The sequence below is a fragment of the Trachemys scripta genome, chromosome 2 (genome assembly GCF_013100865.1).
Source record: "Trachemys scripta elegans isolate TJP31775 chromosome 2, CAS_Tse_1.0, whole genome shotgun sequence".
NCBI lineage: Eukaryota > Metazoa > Chordata > Testudines > Emydidae > Trachemys > Trachemys scripta.
In genome coordinates, this window is record NC_048299.1 from 149,218,601 (window position 1) to 149,240,388 (window position 21,788).

The 21,788-nt window shown below is 40.1% G+C and overlaps 1 protein-coding gene across 3 annotated transcripts in view; it reads right to left on the minus strand.

The window, feature by feature from the left end:
- The window catches only part of PPP2R2A (protein phosphatase 2 regulatory subunit Balpha), a 79,913-nt gene that overhangs the window by 21,883 nt on the left and 36,242 nt on the right, over window positions 1–21,788 (minus strand). For all 3 annotated transcript variants that reach the window (XM_034761828.1, XM_034761826.1, XM_034761825.1), the window contains exon 3: window positions 6,953–7,050. In XM_034761828.1, the coding sequence (XP_034617719.1) occupies window positions 6,953–7,050 (98 nt within the window). The remainder of the gene's footprint in view (window positions 1–6,952; window positions 7,051–21,788) is intronic.

Consider the following 21,788-nt stretch of genomic DNA (forward strand, 5'->3'; position numbering starts at 1 on the left):
TGATTTCTCTTGTTGAGGGTGTCCACTACCAAGGAGTTGGGGGTGTCTGCCATGCAGGCTGGTGAAAATAGTGCCTCATTAGGGTCCATGCATTCCTCATGGCTGTGGTCTCAGGAGAATGGTACCACGGAGCATTTGTTGAAGGCCCCTTAGAAGAGTCCCTTTGTCTGGAGCCTTCCGCTGCTGGTACTGAGCGCCATTTGGTGCAGTTTGCTAGAAGACTTCTCAGCGCGAGGTGTACCAGAAGTATTTTTGATTATCTCAGTACCAGGGCCTGCATGAATCTTAGCAGTACCTATACTGGTGTGAGAGATCTCCTTCTTCCCTGGCCTCAGAGATGACTTTCCTCTCCTTTTTGAGTCTGTCTCCGGAGAATGGGGTTTCTTCATTTTGGGATGTGTTGTTTCCTAAGCTGCCCCATTGTCTCTGCTTACCAAGGCTGAAGTCACCAGTGCAGTCTGAGCGGTAGAGGCCAATGCACTTGGGGTGAGGAAATAGAGAATTGGACCCCACCTGTCTCAAGGAACGCTCCATCCAGAGAAACTTCAGTCAGTCTTCCCTCAGCTTCCGAGATGCCTTAAATCCAGAGCCGGCCTTGCACTTGGATGGGATGTGAAACTCTCCAAGGCAGCAGAGGCAACTGGAATGCCCATCACCAAGGAGGAAAGAACTCTATTAACAGGTCTGGCAGGCTTTGCAACCCAGTGTCTTTGGCATATCCCCCGTTGCCAGGGAGACTACAGATAAAGGCCGAGTGTGAAGGCGGCCCTGGCCGCAAAAAGAAAATTGGAGGGGGGACTCCAAAAACACACATCTATGCTCAAAACATACAAGAAACAACTAAAGAACAAAACAAAACAAAATGGTAAAAAAACCAAAACAAACAAAGAATTACATGGCAGCTGGAAGGCTAACAGCAGACACCACACAGCTCTATCTTAAGCTGAAGGTAACAGACAACGAACTGGAGGCTATATCTCCCTGCACCCCAGCACGAGGTTGCGTAGAGTGCAGGCACTGACATTGCTAACTAAAATCTCCAATCAAAAGCGCACAGGTGCACTCGCATCCAAAGGTGGAGCGCCCATAAGGACTGTAACTTGAAGAACCTAGATCTCCTGAGTCAGAATCCAGTTTCTTAACCATGAAATGTTTACTCCTTGTATTCTAGTGTAACTAGAACTGGCATGAAGCCAAGGTGCAGACGCTGGCTTGATACACATAAAATTTAAGCAAATATTTACCGAGTAACTGTTCAAATTAAGGCACACACGCCCGTCAATAAATAACACTTTGTACTGAAAGCAGGAAGCTCTGCATAAACACACAGAAAGGTACTCAACTACACAAGACCAACAGCAGCACCTGCCTTTCTGACCCTCTCTGAGGATATCCTAGCCATCACACTGGACTCTGATCTTCACTGGCATTTCTGACCTGAAATTAAGGGGAGTTTTTCAGAGCAGCTGAGCATTAAAATCAGGTATTCAGTGACTTCCGCTTCCTTAAACAGATCCTAACTTGTAACCAGAATTGCTAGACTATTAACAAGTTGCTGCCCATACCCACCTCTCCAAGACCTTTCTGATTTTTAAACAGGGAAAGATTCTATATCCTGCAAGTTCAGTCATCTGAATTTTCACCACTTCAGTGGCCCATAAAACAACTGAGGCAATGTTATTTCTGATGCAGCATAATGATGCAACACATAAGGCTGCAACAGAATTTGTCGCACCACAAAGGTGGCAACTTGTAGCCAAGAAATTGCGAAAGCAGTTAAACCCCTAGTGGGTTGGTCCTGGGGATTTCAAGTGGACAAAAATTAGCGGGACCCAGCTACAGCTGGCAGTGAAGAAAAGCTGATTTAGGAAGGAACCTGAAGAGAAAGGGTGAAGGAAACTTTTTGGGGGAAGCCATGAAGAACTTCAAAATCCTTACACTGCTTAAAAGGACTAGCTGTTTTGTGATGCCCCTTAGCATCACAGAACAACTTTTATGTGCCAGGAATCATCAGCTTAGAAATCAGAATATTTGCTATGCAATGAAAATGTTTCAGTTATATGGGCTGTCTGTCTATTTGCCTGGCCAGCTGCAAAAATAAGAACTAAACATGTGAAAGAGAGGCTACTTTTGACCCAAATGAAATAATGTACTTCTAATGATTGTTTAATCTTATTGTTGTATATTGTTTTAGGGGTGGTGATTTTAAAAGGTGAAACTGATTTTAGGACAGGGCTAATCCTGGGTTTTTAATATTTGTATTTGTTTTACAAAGTTGTGTTGATGAAAAATTTGTGTTTATGTTTATATTTACAGTATTATGCACAATGATCTAAGGCTAAGATACTACATCAATACATTTGAATGTGTCAGTTCTAGGATTCACGAGTTATGCAATATATTCTGCATTAACAGATTATGGTACAGAACTACAAGAGTCAACTATAAAGACCACCTACTTAGGAAAGTCAAGATTCGCTATCTGTTTAGTCTTTTAGATGGTAATAATTAGCTAAATTTTCTAGGACACTAGCTTGTATAAAGGCTATTTATTTAGCATATCTACATTCATAAAAGCATACGTCTGTAGTGGATTTCAAATAACCGTATAGCCAACAGTAAATTATAATAAGGACATCCTGCATTTTACATTACATTAAAACCATAATCCAGCTAAACAAAGTTGCTATAAGGCTACTTGTCCTGACTAAAAGTCAGATAAACCCCACTAGATGGCACTAACTGACCCTAGTGATTTATTTGCCAAAGACAAGTTTCAATTCTGCACAGGTTGGAAGCAAACAAGTTGTTGCAGGTGGTGGAAGAACAACCTCCTTAGAGAAGTGGTGAAATTCTCATTGCTTAGGACTTTTACAACCAGACTGAATGAACACTAGAAAGTTTCCTCTAGGAAACCCACCCCATATTGATAGGGAAATAAAAGGGACTCTTACTCCTCCTACTTCTATGACACTCAAGCCAATCTGAAACTTTTTTTCCTATTTCCAGTGGGCTATACAACTCAATCATACAGATCATTAAAAATATTTTGAATGTTTAGCAACTTTAAAAAAAAATCTTACAGGTAAGGTAGTTTTGGCTAATGGTGTGGTCACAATTATGGCAAGCTTAAATAAATCAGTTACACCTCTCTGAAGAGACATGGTCCAAGTATAGATTAGGGCCCCTAACTCTAATGCCAACTCCAAGTGGTCTAATTCCAATGCTGATTCTCTGCAGTCTCTGCTAAATCAAACTTTCTGTCTCAGCTCCCCTACCTTTAAAATGGGAATACGTACCCCACCGGAATACTGGGAGGATTGTTTGTGGAGTGCTATGAAGACAAAAGCACTATGCAAGTACTGATTATTAATATGACATGGATAAACGGTTACCATGAGTTCCATATCTTAACTGGCTACACATATGGAGTGGGATTGTCAAACACGCCTAAGTGATTTAGGAGCACAAGTTCCATTGGCTTTTAAATAGGATTTATCCTCCCAATTCACTCAGGCGCTTTTGAAAATGTTACCAATTTAATATGCTGTGACATTCTGAGCCAAACATCAGTGCAGAAGTTAAACATGCTGTGGGAGCAGAGGGATCAAATCTTAAAGTCCTTCCAAAAGCATATCCTTTGTTTATATACAAAATGCCTCTAAATGGTATCAATGACGAGCAGCTTCCTCTCTGGTTTTGACTGAGTATTAGCTGAGCTACTCACTAGCTTTGAAGCTGGTCTGGAAGAATTTCAAAATACAGCCTCAAATTTGCATTACAAAATGTTACCCACCTGAATATAATAATACAACTATTAAGATATTTACTAATTTCTATTAACTAGAAAGCAGGCAGTGATTTGCTTTTCAAGTAGATTAATACGCCTCTCTACTGCTTATATCCACACACAAAAATGAAGATTACTTATTTGAATATGAATGCAATGCCTTTCATAAGCAGACACTTCCAAAGAGGCCAACACTGGCAATGACCTGCTTTCCCCTTTAAAGATTAACAAAAGGCTCTTAAACCAAGAAATTCTACATTATTTTGTTGAATAGAAGTAAGCCTGTTCTATTGGATAGTCATTTGCACAGCTCAGAGCTTGTGAAGTACTCAGAGCTTACATGAAATCAGAATTTCAACCTACGAAAATCAGGGCAGCAAGTTTTTTTTTTTTTTTTAAAGTACAGGTCTGTCACATCTTACGCGCATTTAACATGCGCGATTTCAGCTTTACGTGGTCAGCAAAAAGAAAAAAAACAACAATTTTAATACTGTACTTGTAGTTTGGGCGATTCTGCCCGCCATTCAACTCTATGTAATTTTGACTATACGCGGTTTTCGCTTTACGCGCTAACCGTGGAACGGAACCCCCGTGTAAGATGAGACTCGCCTGTACAGCGAAGGCACAGCTATCTAGTATTAGTCGCTGGAGGAAGAGGTGGAAAGCATTCTGTACCTGATGCAAATAGATTTTGTGGGGGACAACAGCCATATACACACACCCCTATCAACTAAATACTGTATAGTATACATTAAAAATATAACTTGGAGGGCAGTAATGTACACATTGTTCATAAGTCTTCATCCCTTCTTACTAGCGGATTTACACAAACACACACATATATCTCTCTCCATAGATATATATATCTATCTATCTATCTCCAGAATAGGAAAGACTGGTCCATATAGGTATCATTATTTCAAGGCATTTTTTCCCCATGCTCATTTTTATCCCTCCTTAACTACATATAGGCAGCAATTTGATGTATAACTCACAATGTATTCAATACTGTATATAAAGTTACGTCTTTAATTCAGACAATTAGTGTATCAATCGAGAACTCTGACATTCACATGCTTTTCAACAGCTTTACATATCTTCAAGAGGCAGGTGAAATAGTGACCTACGTGCTTTGTATATTTCTATTGCATACTATTCTTGCCACACAAGTTCTCTAGTCCCCATAGCTATTAGTTTTAAATATCTCATACGAGCAATGCCAGAATCAATGTATTAGTGTTTGTCACACACTTTGAGAGCCACAGATGAAAGGCCCTATAGAAGGTCTAAGTATTATGATTGTCTCTAATTTGAAAATCATTCAGAACAAGGACAGAGTTCAAGGATTGTAATAAATACTTGATGTACATGAACTTGTCTTCAACCCTTGCAATTATTCACCAACAATAGGATCTCACTAATCTGCACACTTTATAATTTGCACAGAGTGGTTGTGTCTCCTCACTTCTCAGCAAAGATTTAAAAGCCTCCAGGGCAGAAATTTCACTGCATGACTTCATTATTTTTACAGGGTATATTACAATACATGGTGAAGTCTTAAAAATAAAATACAAATTTCCAAATAAGTGAAGTTCACTGCAATGCACTATGGTTGTTTTATTGTGGTTACTCTAATTCATAGAATTCAGTAATTTTCAGTGAGCCACTTAGTCAATCAGTGTATAGTTCTACTGTATATTTAAATATCACTAAACTCTAAGTTAAGTCAGAATCCAGAGAGATTACATCACATTCAGCAGCAAAAAGTCCATGTAGATCTGTGAGCCATGCCAGTGGCAGATTTAACTTTGGGGCAGCGTCTGATCAAAGGGAAATTTGGTTAACAGGTAGGGTTGCCAATTTTGGTTGGACATATTCCTGGAGGTTTCATCACATGAGATGATCTTTAATGAAAGGTTCATCTTTAATTCCTGGAGACTTCAGGACAATCCTGGAGGGTTGGCAACTCTATTAACAGGAAACTGCCTTGTCAGCCAACTCAAGGATAATGAGAACAGGCACAGACACACAAAGTTCTGCCAACAAGCCACGGGAATTCATTTAAGGTAAAGATAATTAGATACAGTACCAAGGGACGAGATCTTATTAACATCCTCTACGCCTCTCCAGCTGAAGTCAATACAATGTATTAGTGGTAATACTACTCTTCCATCCTCAAAAACACTTCACTCTCCAAAACTCCCCCTGAAAGTAATATTCCCATTTTACAAGTGGGGAAACTGAGGTTGAGTGCCTTGCTCAAGACCAAAAAGTGTCTCAAAACCAAGCTTAGAACTTCCTTAATCATAGTTTTGGAATCCCATTCATTTTTGAGTGCATTTAACAGACTACTGTGCAAAATAAATCAATATATATATATATGCAATAATTTGCATTTTAAAGCAAGAACCTTATGTCATAGGTGCATTTTGTAAACTACCCACAGATTCCAATCTGAATAAAAGGATATTAAGTGCTTGGTTACTTAAAATAAGCAGTTATCTTTAGACATGAGCAAAATCATTGTAGTCAGGAAGGAAAACTTACTCACAGTTCAAAACACAGCATAAGGAACTTTTGTGTTTAGTTTTAGGAGAGAATTCCCCTCTGATGTTAAGACCTTTACATGATAAGTTTTAGCTGGCAGAAAAAAAATCTGCTCTTAAATCACCCCAAAACAAGCTGCAAAGAATCAATGCTGACAGAAGAACCTTGACCAATTTTTGCCGGATATATATTCAAGTGGAAAGGGGCATCTTAGGCCACGTGCTCACTTAAAGTCAGTTCTCATTTCCCAACACCTACGCTGAAACCTGCATTAAGAAACATCCCCAAAAGGCAGCATGCTATCTGAAGTGACCACTTCCAGGGGTCCCCAAGGTTTTTAGTCCAGTTTTGTTAGCACTATAAACTGTGTTTAGACTACAATTTAAAAACAGGCCCAGACCTTTAAAGACCCTAATAATGTAATCAATTTTGATAGTTCTTTTGGTAGCGGCTTTTGAGTTTCACTGTTTATTCTCCCAGCACCTTAAAATGATCAGATATTTATAATACAACTACACAATTTGTCATACAAGTATACACACCTCACTCCTACGGTCACTTTGAGACAGGGGAAGAGTTTTAATACATAACTTATTTTAAATAGTTAACACTCACCTCCTGCTCCTGTTGAAAGATGACAACTCTACCTCCTTTGTCTCCTGTTGCTAGTAATTCTCCAGAATGGTTAAATTCTACTGTAGAAATTATATCCGCTGCATAACCAAGAACAAAAAAAGCCATGAGTCATCATTTCTTCTAAACATCTATTCAAAAAGTCAAGAAAATTATAAATGGTTAAGGAGTACAAACAGAAAATCTTTCCTGACAGCTTGACAAAGGCTCATTTTAGTCTAAATCAGTTTTATTCGCCGAATAACATGCTCACAACAGGGAAAATGTCCAAAATTGTTTGCTGAGACAGAAAAAGGCCGGTAATAGTGGGTTTTTGGTTTTGGTTTGTAAAGAGGTGTGGAATAGCCAAAAAATGTTAAGCTAAGTATCTCAAAATCATTCCACATTTATTGAGTTAGAAAGATCATAGTTCCAGATTCAGTCATACTCACTGCCTGTTTCAGGAGTCTTTGGTCATCTATTACTAAAACTGAGAAACAGCCCTAATCTCTGGCCACGCCATATATGAAGTAGAAATTGGTTTTCACGTGTTTCTGGTAATACTGACATCTGCATATATATTCTGCTAATTTCACCTAGACCTCTGTCATTCATTTTTAACAGTAGAACTGAACACATGCCCATTACCCACACTGATCTCAAAGCTTGTCTCTTCAGGACTGTATGTACACATCAGAAAACTTTAGGCAGAATTGTTTTACTAGGGTGGACATGCTCAAACATCAGCATCTGAGGAATGCAAGGAAGCAGAACCAGAACAACTACCCTCAAGTTAAGACCTTAAGTTCAAATGCCAGTCTTAAAATAAAAAAGGGGGGGGGAAGAGGGGGGGAGGTAGAGGAATTACTGTTCTCAGACTACTTCCTCATCAGATTTACCTTGGGTTTTTACCTGCTAAAATTGTTTACTAAGGTTTTATTTCCCCCCCCCTTCGAGAGTGCTATATACATTGGGCAAGTTTTGTAATTCTATGTACTGGGTACTCATCTCTGCCAATCATCCCTTTAAGAATGGAATTTAGCCTACAATATATAAATAAACTGGTCTTGCAAGAGAGGCAATGTCAAATGTCAAAAGTAGGGTGAAAATTAAGCCCATACCCACCAATCTATATAAATTCCTAGCACATATACAAATACAAGTCTGTTTTTATCTGAGTTATATCTTTCCTCTGCAGAAATTAAAACTAAGCATAAATTATTTTGAATGTTGTGCATGGATTCCTTTAGGCTTCCTGAATCCTACACATGACATGCTATTAAATTAAAAATTAATTTAAAACATTCAGAATTTAAAATATTTCAAGTTTAACCTTTAAACTTACGACCCCGTTCCAACTCAACCAATCGCCAAAGCATTTTCATTCTAGTTAGTTTTTAATACACAATACACTATAGACATAGTGTCAGCAAGGATACAGAGGGGAAAAAAATAAATATCCAGCAAAAGTATAGTATGTATTTTTCCTGGTCGAGTCTGGAGATTAACAAACCCAGGCTATTTTCTTCTCAAGCAACAGAATAAGTACATGAGGGAATCAGAACTTGCACTTCACTGTAGAAATAAATATATGTATACCAGGTTATAAACACTTCCTTCTATGAAACCACAATACATCTCTACCCCAATATAACACGCCCCAATGCAGCGCTCCAGGGGGGCGGGGCTGTGCACTCCGGTGAATGAAAGCAAGTTCGATATAACGCGGTTTCACCTATAACGGAGTAAGATTTTTTGGCTCGCAAGGACAGCGTTATATATGTAGGTGTATGTATATTCTCCATTAACTAGAAGAGATATTTCTGTTTATTCCAGGAATAATATCTTAAATACATTATATTTAATTTGCAGACACTTTCCACTTCATCAGGGAGCAACAAATACAAGACTTTCCGGCAGAAAAAAAAATACGTAAGTTATTTTCAGGCACAAAATCTTTTTTCTTCATTCTTGTGTAATGGAGATGAACAATGCACTGCATAATTTTTGTTGTTGTTGCTTGATCTTTTCTGCTTTCTCGTTTTACATTTTGGAGCTCTGAGGAGCTACCTTGCATACTGAATGCTACTGAGCAAAACGTCCCATGTATATCTTAACATCCAAAGATTTCTGCAGAGAGGCAGGTCAGGAATCCATGTTATGAGAACAGAAAGCAGACACCAAAAGTACCCAGCCCCTCTCATTTAAAGGAGGACAGGAAATTTCATGTCTTTTCTCTGTGATTTTGAAGGGAGACATTTTTCAAATGCTTACGGTGGATCTTATGCAAAAATCATTCTGATGTTATTCCAGAAAGATGGGTGGTGCCCTTTGTGGGCATTACTAAAATATCCTGTTTTCTATTTACTGCAATATACAGCAATTACAAGCATGGACTACTGTCTCAAAATTGTGCAATGCCAAGACAGCTTAAACATGCAGGCCAAACTGAGCTGCAAAATCCCCAAATATCAAGGAAAAAGATGCAAAGTCAGACTTCTGGCACGGATGGGAGTATGTTAGATGCACAACTCAGTTCTGCTCTCCGATATGCAGTGTTCACTGCCGCATATTAGAGAACTGAAAATACAGAGCTGATGAAATTTCTCACTAACATGATCCTAAAGTTAAATATGTAGATGTAATGTAAGCTTCTTTCTAAATACACCAATATTCACACCACACGGGGAGGGGGGGAGGCGGAAGAGCAGGAGGGGAATACTATGCGCTAAATCTCTCATTAACAAAATATAAGTTTATCCTTCATAAATTGATTTTCCCCCCCCCCCCCTTTTAAAAAAAAAAAAATCCATTCATTCCTCCTCACTGCTGGCTAAAATGATATTTGCCTCTCACTAATGCTGATGTTTGAGATTACTTTTTAAAAAAGATTTCAGAATATTTATGTAAATAAAACAGTAGTATGGGTGTTCAATGTACACCCTTCACAAGTTAGACTGTAAGAGGCAGAGACAGTCTTTTTATTTTGTGTTTGTACAGCACCTAGCATTCTGATCCATGACTAGGGGTCCAAGGCACTACAGTAATACAAATAAATAATAATGAGTAGACGTAGGAGCCAGGAATTCCCAAGTTCAAATCCTGACTCCCTCTGTTATCTTGGGTGAGTAAATTTAAAAACCTCTATTTCCCCATCTGTAAAACAGGAAAATAATAGTTACCGCAAAGGATTGTTTTGAGGGTTAGTTAATGTAAAGCACTTGCAAGTCTGAGAAAGCTATATGATCCAATAAGCAATATTAAAGGAAAATATTTATCAGATAAAAGCCTGGGCACCTCATTCCAAGTCAAAATGGATATTGTAAGGCTTCAGAAAACATTGAATACTAACAAATGTACAGAATGAAATATACTTTGAAAAGCATTCCGGAAAATGAGCTGTATTTTCACTGACTGCTGAGCTAACCATGATGAGGAGAAGACAATTTTGCTAATAAACTGGAATGGCACCTGCAAGTTTGAAAGGTAAAAACTGGCTTTAGAACCTGACCGCAGAAGACATGGGTAAAGCTATCACAGTACTTATTTGGCCAAGAAAAAGCATGCTTTGAAAATATTACATATTCACGCCAAAATGCATATTTTTGCAAGCCTAACTGTATGTTTATAGGAATGATCAGAACAGCAAGTCAGGTCAATTAATACACATTTGATGCATTTCATGACAAGTTATTTTGCAGAACTGCCATTCAAAAAAGGGAAAGGATAAAGACCCCACGTTGAAAGCCTTACAATTGTGATATACAGCAATAGAAGCCAGGAAATTCTAAGTGGGGGGATTATAATTGAATTTTCTGGGATTTGTTGATCTAATGGTTTTCCTTGAACATAATTTTTCTGAAATACGTTCAGAGAAGCGTCTTATGGTCTTTGCTCATGAAGGTAAACCAACTGCCTGTTTTTCACAGAAAAAAAAGTACATTTTGTACATAGATTTATAATTTTAAGCCTAGAAATCACCTCCTATCACCTCCTAAATGCATCCAGTAGCCTGTAGGAGGTCTCCCAGTCTAAATATTACCTCTCACCTTACAGGTTTGTGTGTATGTGTGAGTGTCTGATTAGTGGCCAGCAAGCTGACACAGCTCCTGTTTTGTTTACAGAATCAGCTGCATGAACCTCCATCAGTGAAAGAAGTTTCAGGGCTAGCATCCCCACCCCCTCCAAGAAAAGACAGCATGTTCTTCTGAAGGTGACAAGACATTCAAACTCTGAATGCTGCATCTACTTGTGTTTTATTTTTCTAGTATCCAGAAAACAGGTATTTTAAACGGCTTGGATCAATTTAGTTTTAAATTAAAAAAAGTAAGTTCTTTATTTGCAATCACAACAGAAAATTAGCAACTCCTTTAAGTCTGTAAAACTCGTATTTAAAAAAAGTAACAATGAATCTAAGGAACTTGTCTCTTATAAGGCAAGCTTGAGCTATTCATTCTCAAAGGTCAAAACATATGTATCCTATACAAGTAATCAAAAAAAGGCTTTCCTATTATTAGCCTGAAAATAGTGCTGAGCTGCACATTTATATAAAATAAGTACTGAAAGTAAAGCAACTAATCAAGCATTTTAAATCAAGTAACTCACCGTTAAGAATACTGTATTCCCATACCTTGGTCAAAGAAAGAGGCAGACATCAAAGCACTGGTATTAGACTGGGCGGATTTAATAGTGTTTGAGAATTGACAGGGGAAGCATTTCATCTTCCGCAGTGCACTACTTCGCTTGTGTATTTTCATCTGTGTTAACACCCTTGTTCCCAAATAAAATGAATGCTAGTCTTTTCTTTCAAATGGTAACTAGAATCCCAGTGACAATTACAAGGCAGGATTATTTTAGTCCTTCAATGCTGCAATGGGAAACAGAACGTCTACAGAACGTGCTGCTTTCTCTTGCCTCCTCCCTTTTGAGTATGCTATTTTCGCTACAGTCTCTAGGTGGAGGCCTTGGAAACTCTCAGGGCTGCTTTCACCACTGCCCAGGAGCTTCCAAATGATAGGCAAACAGTACAGAGGAGGAAAATCTATGAGGGAGAAGCAGCAAACATATTGAAGCTCTAGTAAGTCTGCATCACAACAGACTTTCAGAAATATACTGCATTCTATATTTTACTGCAGAATGCTCCCCTCCACCCTGAAGCAACAGTGTCACAAGAGATATAATGAAAAAGAACAGCCACCTAAAACTGCACATATTTGATACACCTTAACGAATGTAGTTAACTCAGTCAATCTCCTGACAGACCAGGAGAAAGTCACAGAATGAATGTGCAATCCATCTGTCTTAGGAGGCCACTTATTCTCTTTATTTTATTTTTTTTAACTCCAGCTGTCTTGAGATTTCTTTGACACTAAGGCCTTGTCTACACTACCAGGGTAAGTCGACCTAAGTTACGCTACTCCAGCTACATTAGTCGATGTAGCTTAGGTCGACTTACGGACTGGGAGACGCTCTCCTGTCAACTTGCCTGACTCCTCTCGTTTCGGTGGAGTACTGGAGATTGCTCTGATCCCCAGTGGCTGTAGACATGGCCTAAGAAGCAGTATTCTGACATTTCAAGGGACCAAGAATTTAATTACAGTGGTGCAGTATCAAGAGCAGGCAAGAGGAAGACACTATTCTGATGAAGGCAAAACAGGAGAGCTATTACCTAGATTCATACATGGCCCTCATTGCTATGTTACCTGTGCACTTGTATTGGTGACTTTATTCTCACCCAACCCCACTAAGGTAAGGAAATACAATCACTGTTTTCTAGACAGGAAAACTGAAGCACAGAAAAACAAAGTGACTTGCCCAAGATCCCACAGGAACTGAAGCCAGTTCTCCTGAATCCCAGTCCAGTGCATTAACCACAAGGTTGCTTATTCATCCTTAGATATGGGAAGTCATCAAACTTCAAATCAGCAGAGCTGAGAAAAGAAGTTCTTTTCATAAAAAGCCTTCCCCATCCCAACTGTCTTATATCTACTTTGATCTGTTACAGTAGTTTTACTCCGCAACAGACACTCCCCCCAAATGGACTATAATGCGAATTTAAATTAAAAACGATGTTAATAATCTTATTCACGTCTCCTGAATTAGGATATTAAGTTAATACACTAAAAAAGCTCTAACAGGATTATTAGGGGCCCTTATCAAAGATAGTTATGCTAAACTACATCTCTTGTACTGTAATGATGTTTAGAAAAAAATTGCTTATTCGCATGAAATGTAATACAGGAAGAATAACCTAATTCCACTACTAATATGCTTACTGCTTTGTAAATATGACTGCAAAATAATGGATGCAGTCAATTTAAGTACGCAGTTAGGGTTGTAATATATTTACAGTAGGTTTTCAGAGTTCTGTTCAAATAAAGCTGGGCAGCCAATTGCAATGCATACATCTGAATAAATAAATAAATAAATTTTAAAAAAAAAATCTAGTAGCGGCAACTCCTAAACTACAACAGCACAAGACTCCTGGCAGGTATATTTTTAGAAACTAGAATTGTCTGCCTAATCCCGGAGCAGAAGTGAAAAGCAGGTTTGATAGATTCCTAACTGATAAAGGTCTTTTAGCAAAGGACAGTCAAACGTACATCACCAGGTTGGTCCCCTGCAGCAGTTGTCATGGAGAGGATAAATGGAGGACTCTTCCAGGGCACCTAAACTTCCTGCTCATTCGTCCCACCATAGTTTAAGTAGAGTTCTCCCAAATCTAAAAAGGAAACAAAAGTGACCTGATCTATCTTACTTATTAATGTGGCATGGGATTGTCAGTTATTTTATTGCTTTTTTTAAAATCAGGCAGGAAATATCTAATTTCTGCACTAGATATATAAAAGCCATTATATCTGAAAAGAGGCAAATCTAGAGAGCAGGTGAGAAAAATCCTCTACATCCAATTTAGGACCTTTATTATTTACTGAAGAAGGGACTCCTCATCTTAGAGGTCACCTTTTCCTTCTTTCTTCTCCATCCTCAATTTTCTACTCATTTTTTCCTCCCCAAAAGGGATAAAAAATTACTATTGGGGCCAGAACTTTCTATAGTCAGGTCCATGATACTGACAACAAAAGGGACTAAACAGAATAATCAAGTAACCGCTCGAAGGTCTGTTATTTGTATGAACAGAGAAACTGTCAATGAATCAGAACAGGATGAAATCCTGTCACTATTCAAGTCAATAGCAAAACAACCATCATCTTCTCTAGAGCTAGGATTTCACCTCAAAGGTCCATCTACAATACACTGTTTTATAGTGGCAGTACCAGATGCTACAGAAGAAGAGGCCAAAATATCGGTAGTGCACAGACATGAAATAACTTGCCCACAGGGAAGTTTTTCCTCTAACCATTATCAGACAGGCTTATTTCAAAGTGGGAGAGTTTATACCCTTATAAAAATGTTGTCATTACCCATACAAATACCTAATTCTTTTATTAATCTTACTAGGCCTCAAGTTATATCTTGAGACAGTGAACTCGAGAGGTTATATAGTATTTAAAATTGCATTTCCTTTCAATTTAGATTTGTTACCTTTCGGTTTAACTGAAGGTAGCCTTATTCTTGTTATTAGGCAAAACAGCCACACCCCAATTCTGTATACTACCATCATGCTTCCTCTTGTTTGTGTCTTCTCAATACTAAATGGGGTCAGTCTGTCTCATCTCATGTCTATAGTCAATTTCACTGCCTGTTTCTGCTATATTCTTTCTGAGACAGGGTTACCAGAACGGAACACAATATTCCAGGGAAAGGCATACCATTGAATTATATCATAGCATTATAATATTTTCAGTATTGGTTTCTTTATACAGCCTAACATTTTGCTTATTTGTTTTTTGACACCCACTGCAGAAATTTACATTGAGTTGTCTGGCCCTCTCCACCCCCTGCCCTCACCCCGAGTGGTTAATTAATATTAGAACCCAGCAACAAATGCATCACTTCACAAATTTCAACACTAAATTTCATCAGTCACTGTGGTGCCCAAACAAATAACTTTGTTAGGCCCCTCTGAAGTTCCCCACAGTCGTCTTTAGTCATAGCTAACCTAGATTATTTTGTTTCCTTTGTCACATCACTGTTCACCTTTTTCCAGTTCACCTGAGCTATATAACATTGACTATAGGACTACTGGGATTAGATATACATGTTGTATATCACTTTAAAGATGGAAACACCAAATTTCTGTGAAGTATTCTTCACTAGCCCCAGCTGTGTGGGATATATAGACCCTAAAATCCCATCATTCTGATTATAGTCTTGATTTTCGGAGGCTGGACGCTCAGCACTTTTTGAAAAAAATCAAGCACCTTAGAAGCATCACAATTTGGACACACAAAAATGGAAGCACCTAAAATACTAGTCCCTTTTGAAAACACTGGCCCTCCATTTTTTTTTCTTAGCATTATTATATAGCTGGTATCTCAAGAACAGCTGAAAACAAACCAGCACTTTATGCCAATCCATCTTGGAATCACGGCTTTCGAATGGTATAAAATGCTAATTTTCACCTTCAGTGGTTCATAAGATTTTGACAACTAAAACTTTGTGGGAATCGTAGTGGAGGAATTAAAACAAGATGGTTATCAGGATGCTATATTAAGGTCCAATATCATGCAACTTGCCAGGACTAGTTGCACCTTTGTTGGCTCAGTACAAAGATTTTCGTGACTTGTAAACATTGCCAAATACTGGTCCTGAAACCAGTGAGTCTAAAGCAAAAAATTCAATCCCTACTACCACATGAAAGCCAGACTTTTTTTTTTTTTTTTTTTTCTTTTTTCCTTTTTCTTTGTTTTGTTTTGCCAGGGACAACTGGACAGGGACAGCCCATGTTACTGCTTAACCAATCAGAAGTATCACTTATAGGAGAATGCCACCCAGTGTGCCAACCTAAATGAAAGACTGAATCAACCCAGATACATTGCACAGCAGCACAAAGTATCATTAAAGAAATAAACCAAGCCAATGATCTTAAACAAGTATCTTAAAATGCCCTACAGGATTGCGGCTGGAGGTTCCTGGTAACTGACCCTGAAGCATTGCCTTATCCTAACAGAATGCAGTCTGCTTTGTATCCAGCATCCTGTAAGCCTTCCAATAGCTATCCCAGCTAAAGTAGCTGCAAGCTATAACTTTTTGGAAGAGTGAGAGTTGGAATATATATGATCTTCAATCTGAAAAGCTGCCGTTAGCTCGCTACATTTCCCATCACTCACAAATCTTGTCCACTTTACTTTTAGAGTTCTAACAAAAATCAAAACTCTCTTGGGGTCAAGAAGAAAATTAATCTTCACTATGAGGATACATTCTGCTGTAGTTTCAAACACAAGCTTTTCTAGGTAAACATGAAGATAGAGACAATGACCTGCAGGTCTCCTAGCTAAAACCAGAGCAATCAAACAAGGCTCCTTTCCTTTTATATCAAGGAAAAAAAAGGTATGTATAAAAAGATGTTTTGATGATTGATGCAATATGTTCAGACTCCACTGTGGGAAGAGAGGACACACTGGAAGCTTAAAAAATATAAAACATCAATTGCTAACAGATAAACCACCCCCAAAAGCAAGGTGGTGCAATGAAAAAATAGTCAGTATTTGCAGAAAATCATGTCTCTTTATTATGTCTCAAGTTGGGCTCCCAAAAATAACTAGTTCCTTTCAGACGTCTTGATCGCTGTGTATGTTTACTATACTGATTTCAGACTATCCTGAGAAACCCACTTCCAAACAATCGTGCTGAGAGGCTTAGTGTTGTACAGCACAGAAATATTATTAATAAGAAGGAACCTTGTCAAATTAACCCCAATATGATTTCCCAGTAGTCTCAAACTTGCATGATTTGGTGGGGGAGGGGGCGGGGAGGAGAGGGGAAGGGGGGCAGGACAGATCACATTCAGAACTATCAGTATTTAAAATAAATCTGAATGGAACCAACTCACTTTGAAGAGTTTCTTCCTGGATCCTCAATTACATTGAAAGGATAAAAACAATGAGGAGTCCTTGTGGCACCTTAGAGACTAACAAATATATTTGGGCATAAGCTTCCATGGGCTATAACCCACTTCATAAGATTCATGGAGTGAAAAATACAGTAAGCAGGTATAAATATACAGCACATGAAAAGATGAGAATTGCCTTACTGGGGGGGGGGGGGTCAGTGCTAACGAGGCGAATTCAATTAGGGTGGATGTGGCCCATTCCCAACAGTTGGCTATCCCTCTGAAAATTGAAAGGATAGGCACTGAATATGGGACGTTAGAAGGAATGGCTGGAACACAGATTCGCATAATAATGGGTGGAAAGAAAACCTACAAATCTGTACAGCAGCATGAGTACCTTTCTACCAAAAGACAGGACTCAAGACTGCCCCAATATCAAACTGGTATGTCTAGTCATGAAGTTACCTGAAACATTTTCAATGGAGGAAGCATCATCAGCATTAACATTGCTTACGGAGAAAAGATTGCAATCATTGCTGACTCTATTTATCTCTCTCTTCACAGAAGCCAACTGTCCGTGGAATATGCATACAGTCTGCAATGAATCCTTCCAAAGTAAAGAACATCCAGAAGTTTAGGCAAGAATCTATTTCATGGGGAAAACATAAAGCAAGCTCTCATTTCCTTTTTTCTAGTAACAATGAAATTACACCAGACTTTGGCATATGGTGCTTGTATTAAGGACAGGACAGCGAGAGCAGAAACATCAGGTTTAGAACTGTCCTTTGAAGCAAGAAACCAAGCAAATGAGTTACTCCTCAAAAGAAGTTGGTGTATACCTGTTCATAGCATCTTGCCTTAGTCTGTAAATTTCACCCTAGATTCTCTTACTGAGAAACTGCATGAATACCTGCTTGTTAACAAGCAAGATGTGCTGAGTTAAAGAATATCATGGACCTAAGGGCTTGTCTATACTTACGCGCTGGTTCGGCAGCAGGCAATCGAACTTCTGGGTTCGATTTATCACGTCTTGTCTGGACGCAATAAATCGAACCCAGAAGTGCTCCCCGTTGACTCCGGTAATCCTGCTCGGCACGAGTAGTACGTGGAGTCGACGGGGGAGCCTGCCTGCCGTGTCTGGACCGCGGTAAGTTCGAGCTAAGGTACGTCTACTTCAGCTACGTTATTCACGTAGCTGAAGTTGCGTACCTTAGTTCGAATTGGGGGGTTAGTGTAGACCAGGCCTAAGAGTACAAGGTCCACTGCAGAAAGACAACCATGTCAGGATTCAGGTGAAGCTGAGAAACGAAGGGCCTGGGCCAGAAAAATTAACAATGACGTGCAAGTCAAACAAAAAGATAAATGTCTAGTAAGAAAACAAGCTAAGATCATGCTTAGGGAATGGCTGAATAAACGTATCCCTGAGACCTTAGAGCTGTTTTGCTCTGAAGGAGTAATGTGTTTGAAATTGGAATCTCACTGTAGGCAACTGGTTGAGGGATCTTCCATACTTCGGCCTGAAAACTGGACAGTAAGGAACTTGGTCTATGAGACAATGCAAGCAAGTCAGAGTGCCTAAACGAGATTTTAGTAAGAAACAGCTTGGAAGGGGTTAAAATACTGCAAACTCCATTAGTTCAGATTAATTAGTCTAATGAGCTGACTATACTTTAATGCACTGATTTAATTCCACAAGCTGAATTTGTGAAACTCGATATTCTGTATTGAATCTGTAGTTCTAGTTTACAACTGTAATAGAATATTTATTTTTATCGGCAGAGGTTATCTATTTTAACATAATATGAACTTTGGGCAAGCTTTGCTTATAAAACATGCTTGGCAGGCAGAACATGTTGCCTAGTCTACAGTAGTAAGGCAATCATGGCAGCTAACAGAATGCCTTTATTTCACCAGTCCAAAAAAGTGTTTGCACAAGATTCTGGAACTACTTTGGTCTATCCAAGTGTATATACACTCAACAAGCAAATCCGTCAGCTTACACAAGTGGAGCAATCTGCTCATGTTTCTAAAGGATCTGAACAAAGAATTGCAGTATTCCAAAATATTTTTGGAGCTATTTGTTGTTTATACACCTTCCCAAGGCCCTTAAATACCAGTTCTGGGATTTCTAGGTTTTATGGAGTACTGATATGCCTGTCCAGACTACGGATTGACAATGGTCTTCCAAAAGAGAAGGAGTGTTATTTACCTCTTCACATAACACAAGAGCAAGGGTCACCCAATTAAATTAATAGGTGGCAGGTTAAAACAAACAAAAGGAAGTATTTCTTCACACAATGTAGCGTCAACCTGAGGAACTCATGACTAGGGGATGTTGTGAAGGCTAAAAACTACAAACTGGGATCAAAAGGGAATCAGATAAACTTATTCTCCATTAACCTATCCTCAATGGCTATTAGCCAAGGTGTTCAGGGATGCAACCCCATGCTCGGGTATCCCTAAGCCTTTGACTGCCAGATGCTGAGGCCTGGTCTACACTAGGACTTTAATTCGGATTTAGCAGCGTTAAATCGAACTAACCCTGCACCTGTCCACACAACGAAGCCATTTATTTCGAAATAAAGAGCTCTTAAAATCGATTTCTGTACTCCACCCCGACAAGCGGAGTAGTGCCAAAATCGATACTGGCATTTCAAATTAGGGTTAGTGTGGCCGCAATTCGATGGTATTGGCCTCCGGGAGCTATCCCACAGTGCACCATTGTGACCGCTCTGGACAGCAATCTGAACTTGGATGCACGGGCCAGGTAGACAGGAAAAGCCACGCGAACATTTGAATTTTATTTCCTGTTTGCCCAGCGTGGAGAGCACAGGTGACCACAGATAGCTCATCAGCACAGGTAACCATGCAGGCCGATAATCGAAAAAGAGCACCAGCATGGACCGTATGGGAGGTACTGGATCTGATCGCTATATGGGGAGAGGATTCAGTGCTAGCAGAACTTCGTTCGAAAAGGCAAAATGCCAAAACTTTTGAAAAAATCTCCAAGGGCATGATGGAGAGAGGCCACAATAGGGACTCAGATCAGTGCCGCGTGAAAGTCAAGGAGCTCAGACAAGCCTATCAAAAAACAAAGGAGGCAAACGGTCGCTCCGGGTCACAGCCGCGGACATGCCGCTTCTATGCCGAGCTGCATGCAGTTCTAGGGGGGGCCGCCACCACTACCCCACCCCTGACCGTGGATTCCGAGGCGGGGGTAATCTCATCAGCTACACCTGAGGATTCTGCGGACGGGGAAGAGGAGGAGGACGACGACGACGACCTTGCGGAGAGTACACAGCACTCCGTTCTCCCCAGCAGCCAGGATTTTTTTCTCAGCCTGACTGAAGTACCCTCCGAAGCCAGTATCCAAGACTATGACCCAATGGAAGGGACCTCAGGTGAGTTTACCTTTTAAAATATAAAACTTGTTTTAAAAGCAAGCGTTTTTTAATGATTACTTTGCCCTGAGGACTTGGGATGCATTCGCGGCCAGTACAGCTACTGGAAAAGTCTGTTAACGTGTCTGGGGATGGAGCGGAAATCCTCCAGGGACATCTCCATGAAGCTCTCCTGGAGGTACTCCAAAAGCCTTGCCACAAGGTTTCTGGGCAGTGTAGCCTTATTCCGTCCTCCATGGTAGGACACTTGACCACGCCATGCTAGTAGCAAGTAATCTGGTATCATTGCATGACAAAGCCTGGCAGCGTATGGTCCCGGTGTTTGCTGGCATTCAAGCAACATCGGTTCTTTATCTCGCTGTGTAATCCTCAGGAGAGTGATATCACTCATGGTAACCTGGTTGAAATACGGGACTTTAATTAAGGGGACAGAGGTGGCTGTTCCTACTGGGCTGTTTGCCTGTGGCTGAAAAGAAATCCTTCCCTGCAGTTAGCCAAGCGCTTGGGGGGGGGGGGGGGGCGTAATTGGCCCTGAGCTTTTTGCATTTGGCTAGCAGGGATCTTCCCTGATACCAGCCACACGGTGGGGGGAGAGATACAGCGATCATCCCAGATAATTCATGGCGGGAGGGGAGGGCGGGGGGTTAGTTTGGTTTCTGCAGGGATCTTCCCTGATACCAGCCACGCAGTGGGGGGAGGGATAAAGCTATCATCCCAGAGAATTGGTTGGGGGTGGGGGGTAGTTTGTCTTCTGCTGCTGAAGGTTAACAGGAAAACCGCAGCAGTCAACGGGCTTTGCTTGGTATGTGGGAAAGGAGGGCGCAGAAGCCGAAAGACAATGGCTTACCATGGCTGCATGCAAGCTGAATTCTGTTGCCTGGACCTGTATCTGTGATCTCTAATACCAAAGCCACAGGCACTCAATATTAAGATGGAAAATGCGACCTTGTACTGAAATCACGTGCTATGTAATGTGAATAGTGTTGTTCACCATGCAAGAGTATAAGCATTGTTCTGTAAACTGTATCATTTTAAAAACTTCTCTCCTTTTTTTTCCATCCCTCCCTCCAGCAGCTGCAAATTTTTCAAGCCTCCCTCTTCCATCCCGAAGGCTCTCTCAGATAAGGCGGCGGAGAAAGAGGACGCGAGACGAGATGTTCTCGGAAATAATGGAATGCACCCGCAATGAAAGAGCTCATTTGAATGAGTGGAAGGACACGGTATCTAAATACAGGAAAGATACCAGTGAACGTGAGGTCATGAGGAACGCTTGAGATGAGAGGTGGCAGGCTGCAACGCTGGAGCTGCTGCATGATCAAACGGACATGCTCCGGCGTCTGGTGGAGCTTCAGGAACGGCAGCAGGATAACAGACTGCCACTGCAGCCGCTGTATAACCTCCCTCCCTCCTCACCATGTTCCATATCCTCCTCACCCAGACGTGTAAGAATGCGGGGGGGGGGGGGGGGGCTCCGTGCACCCTCCCA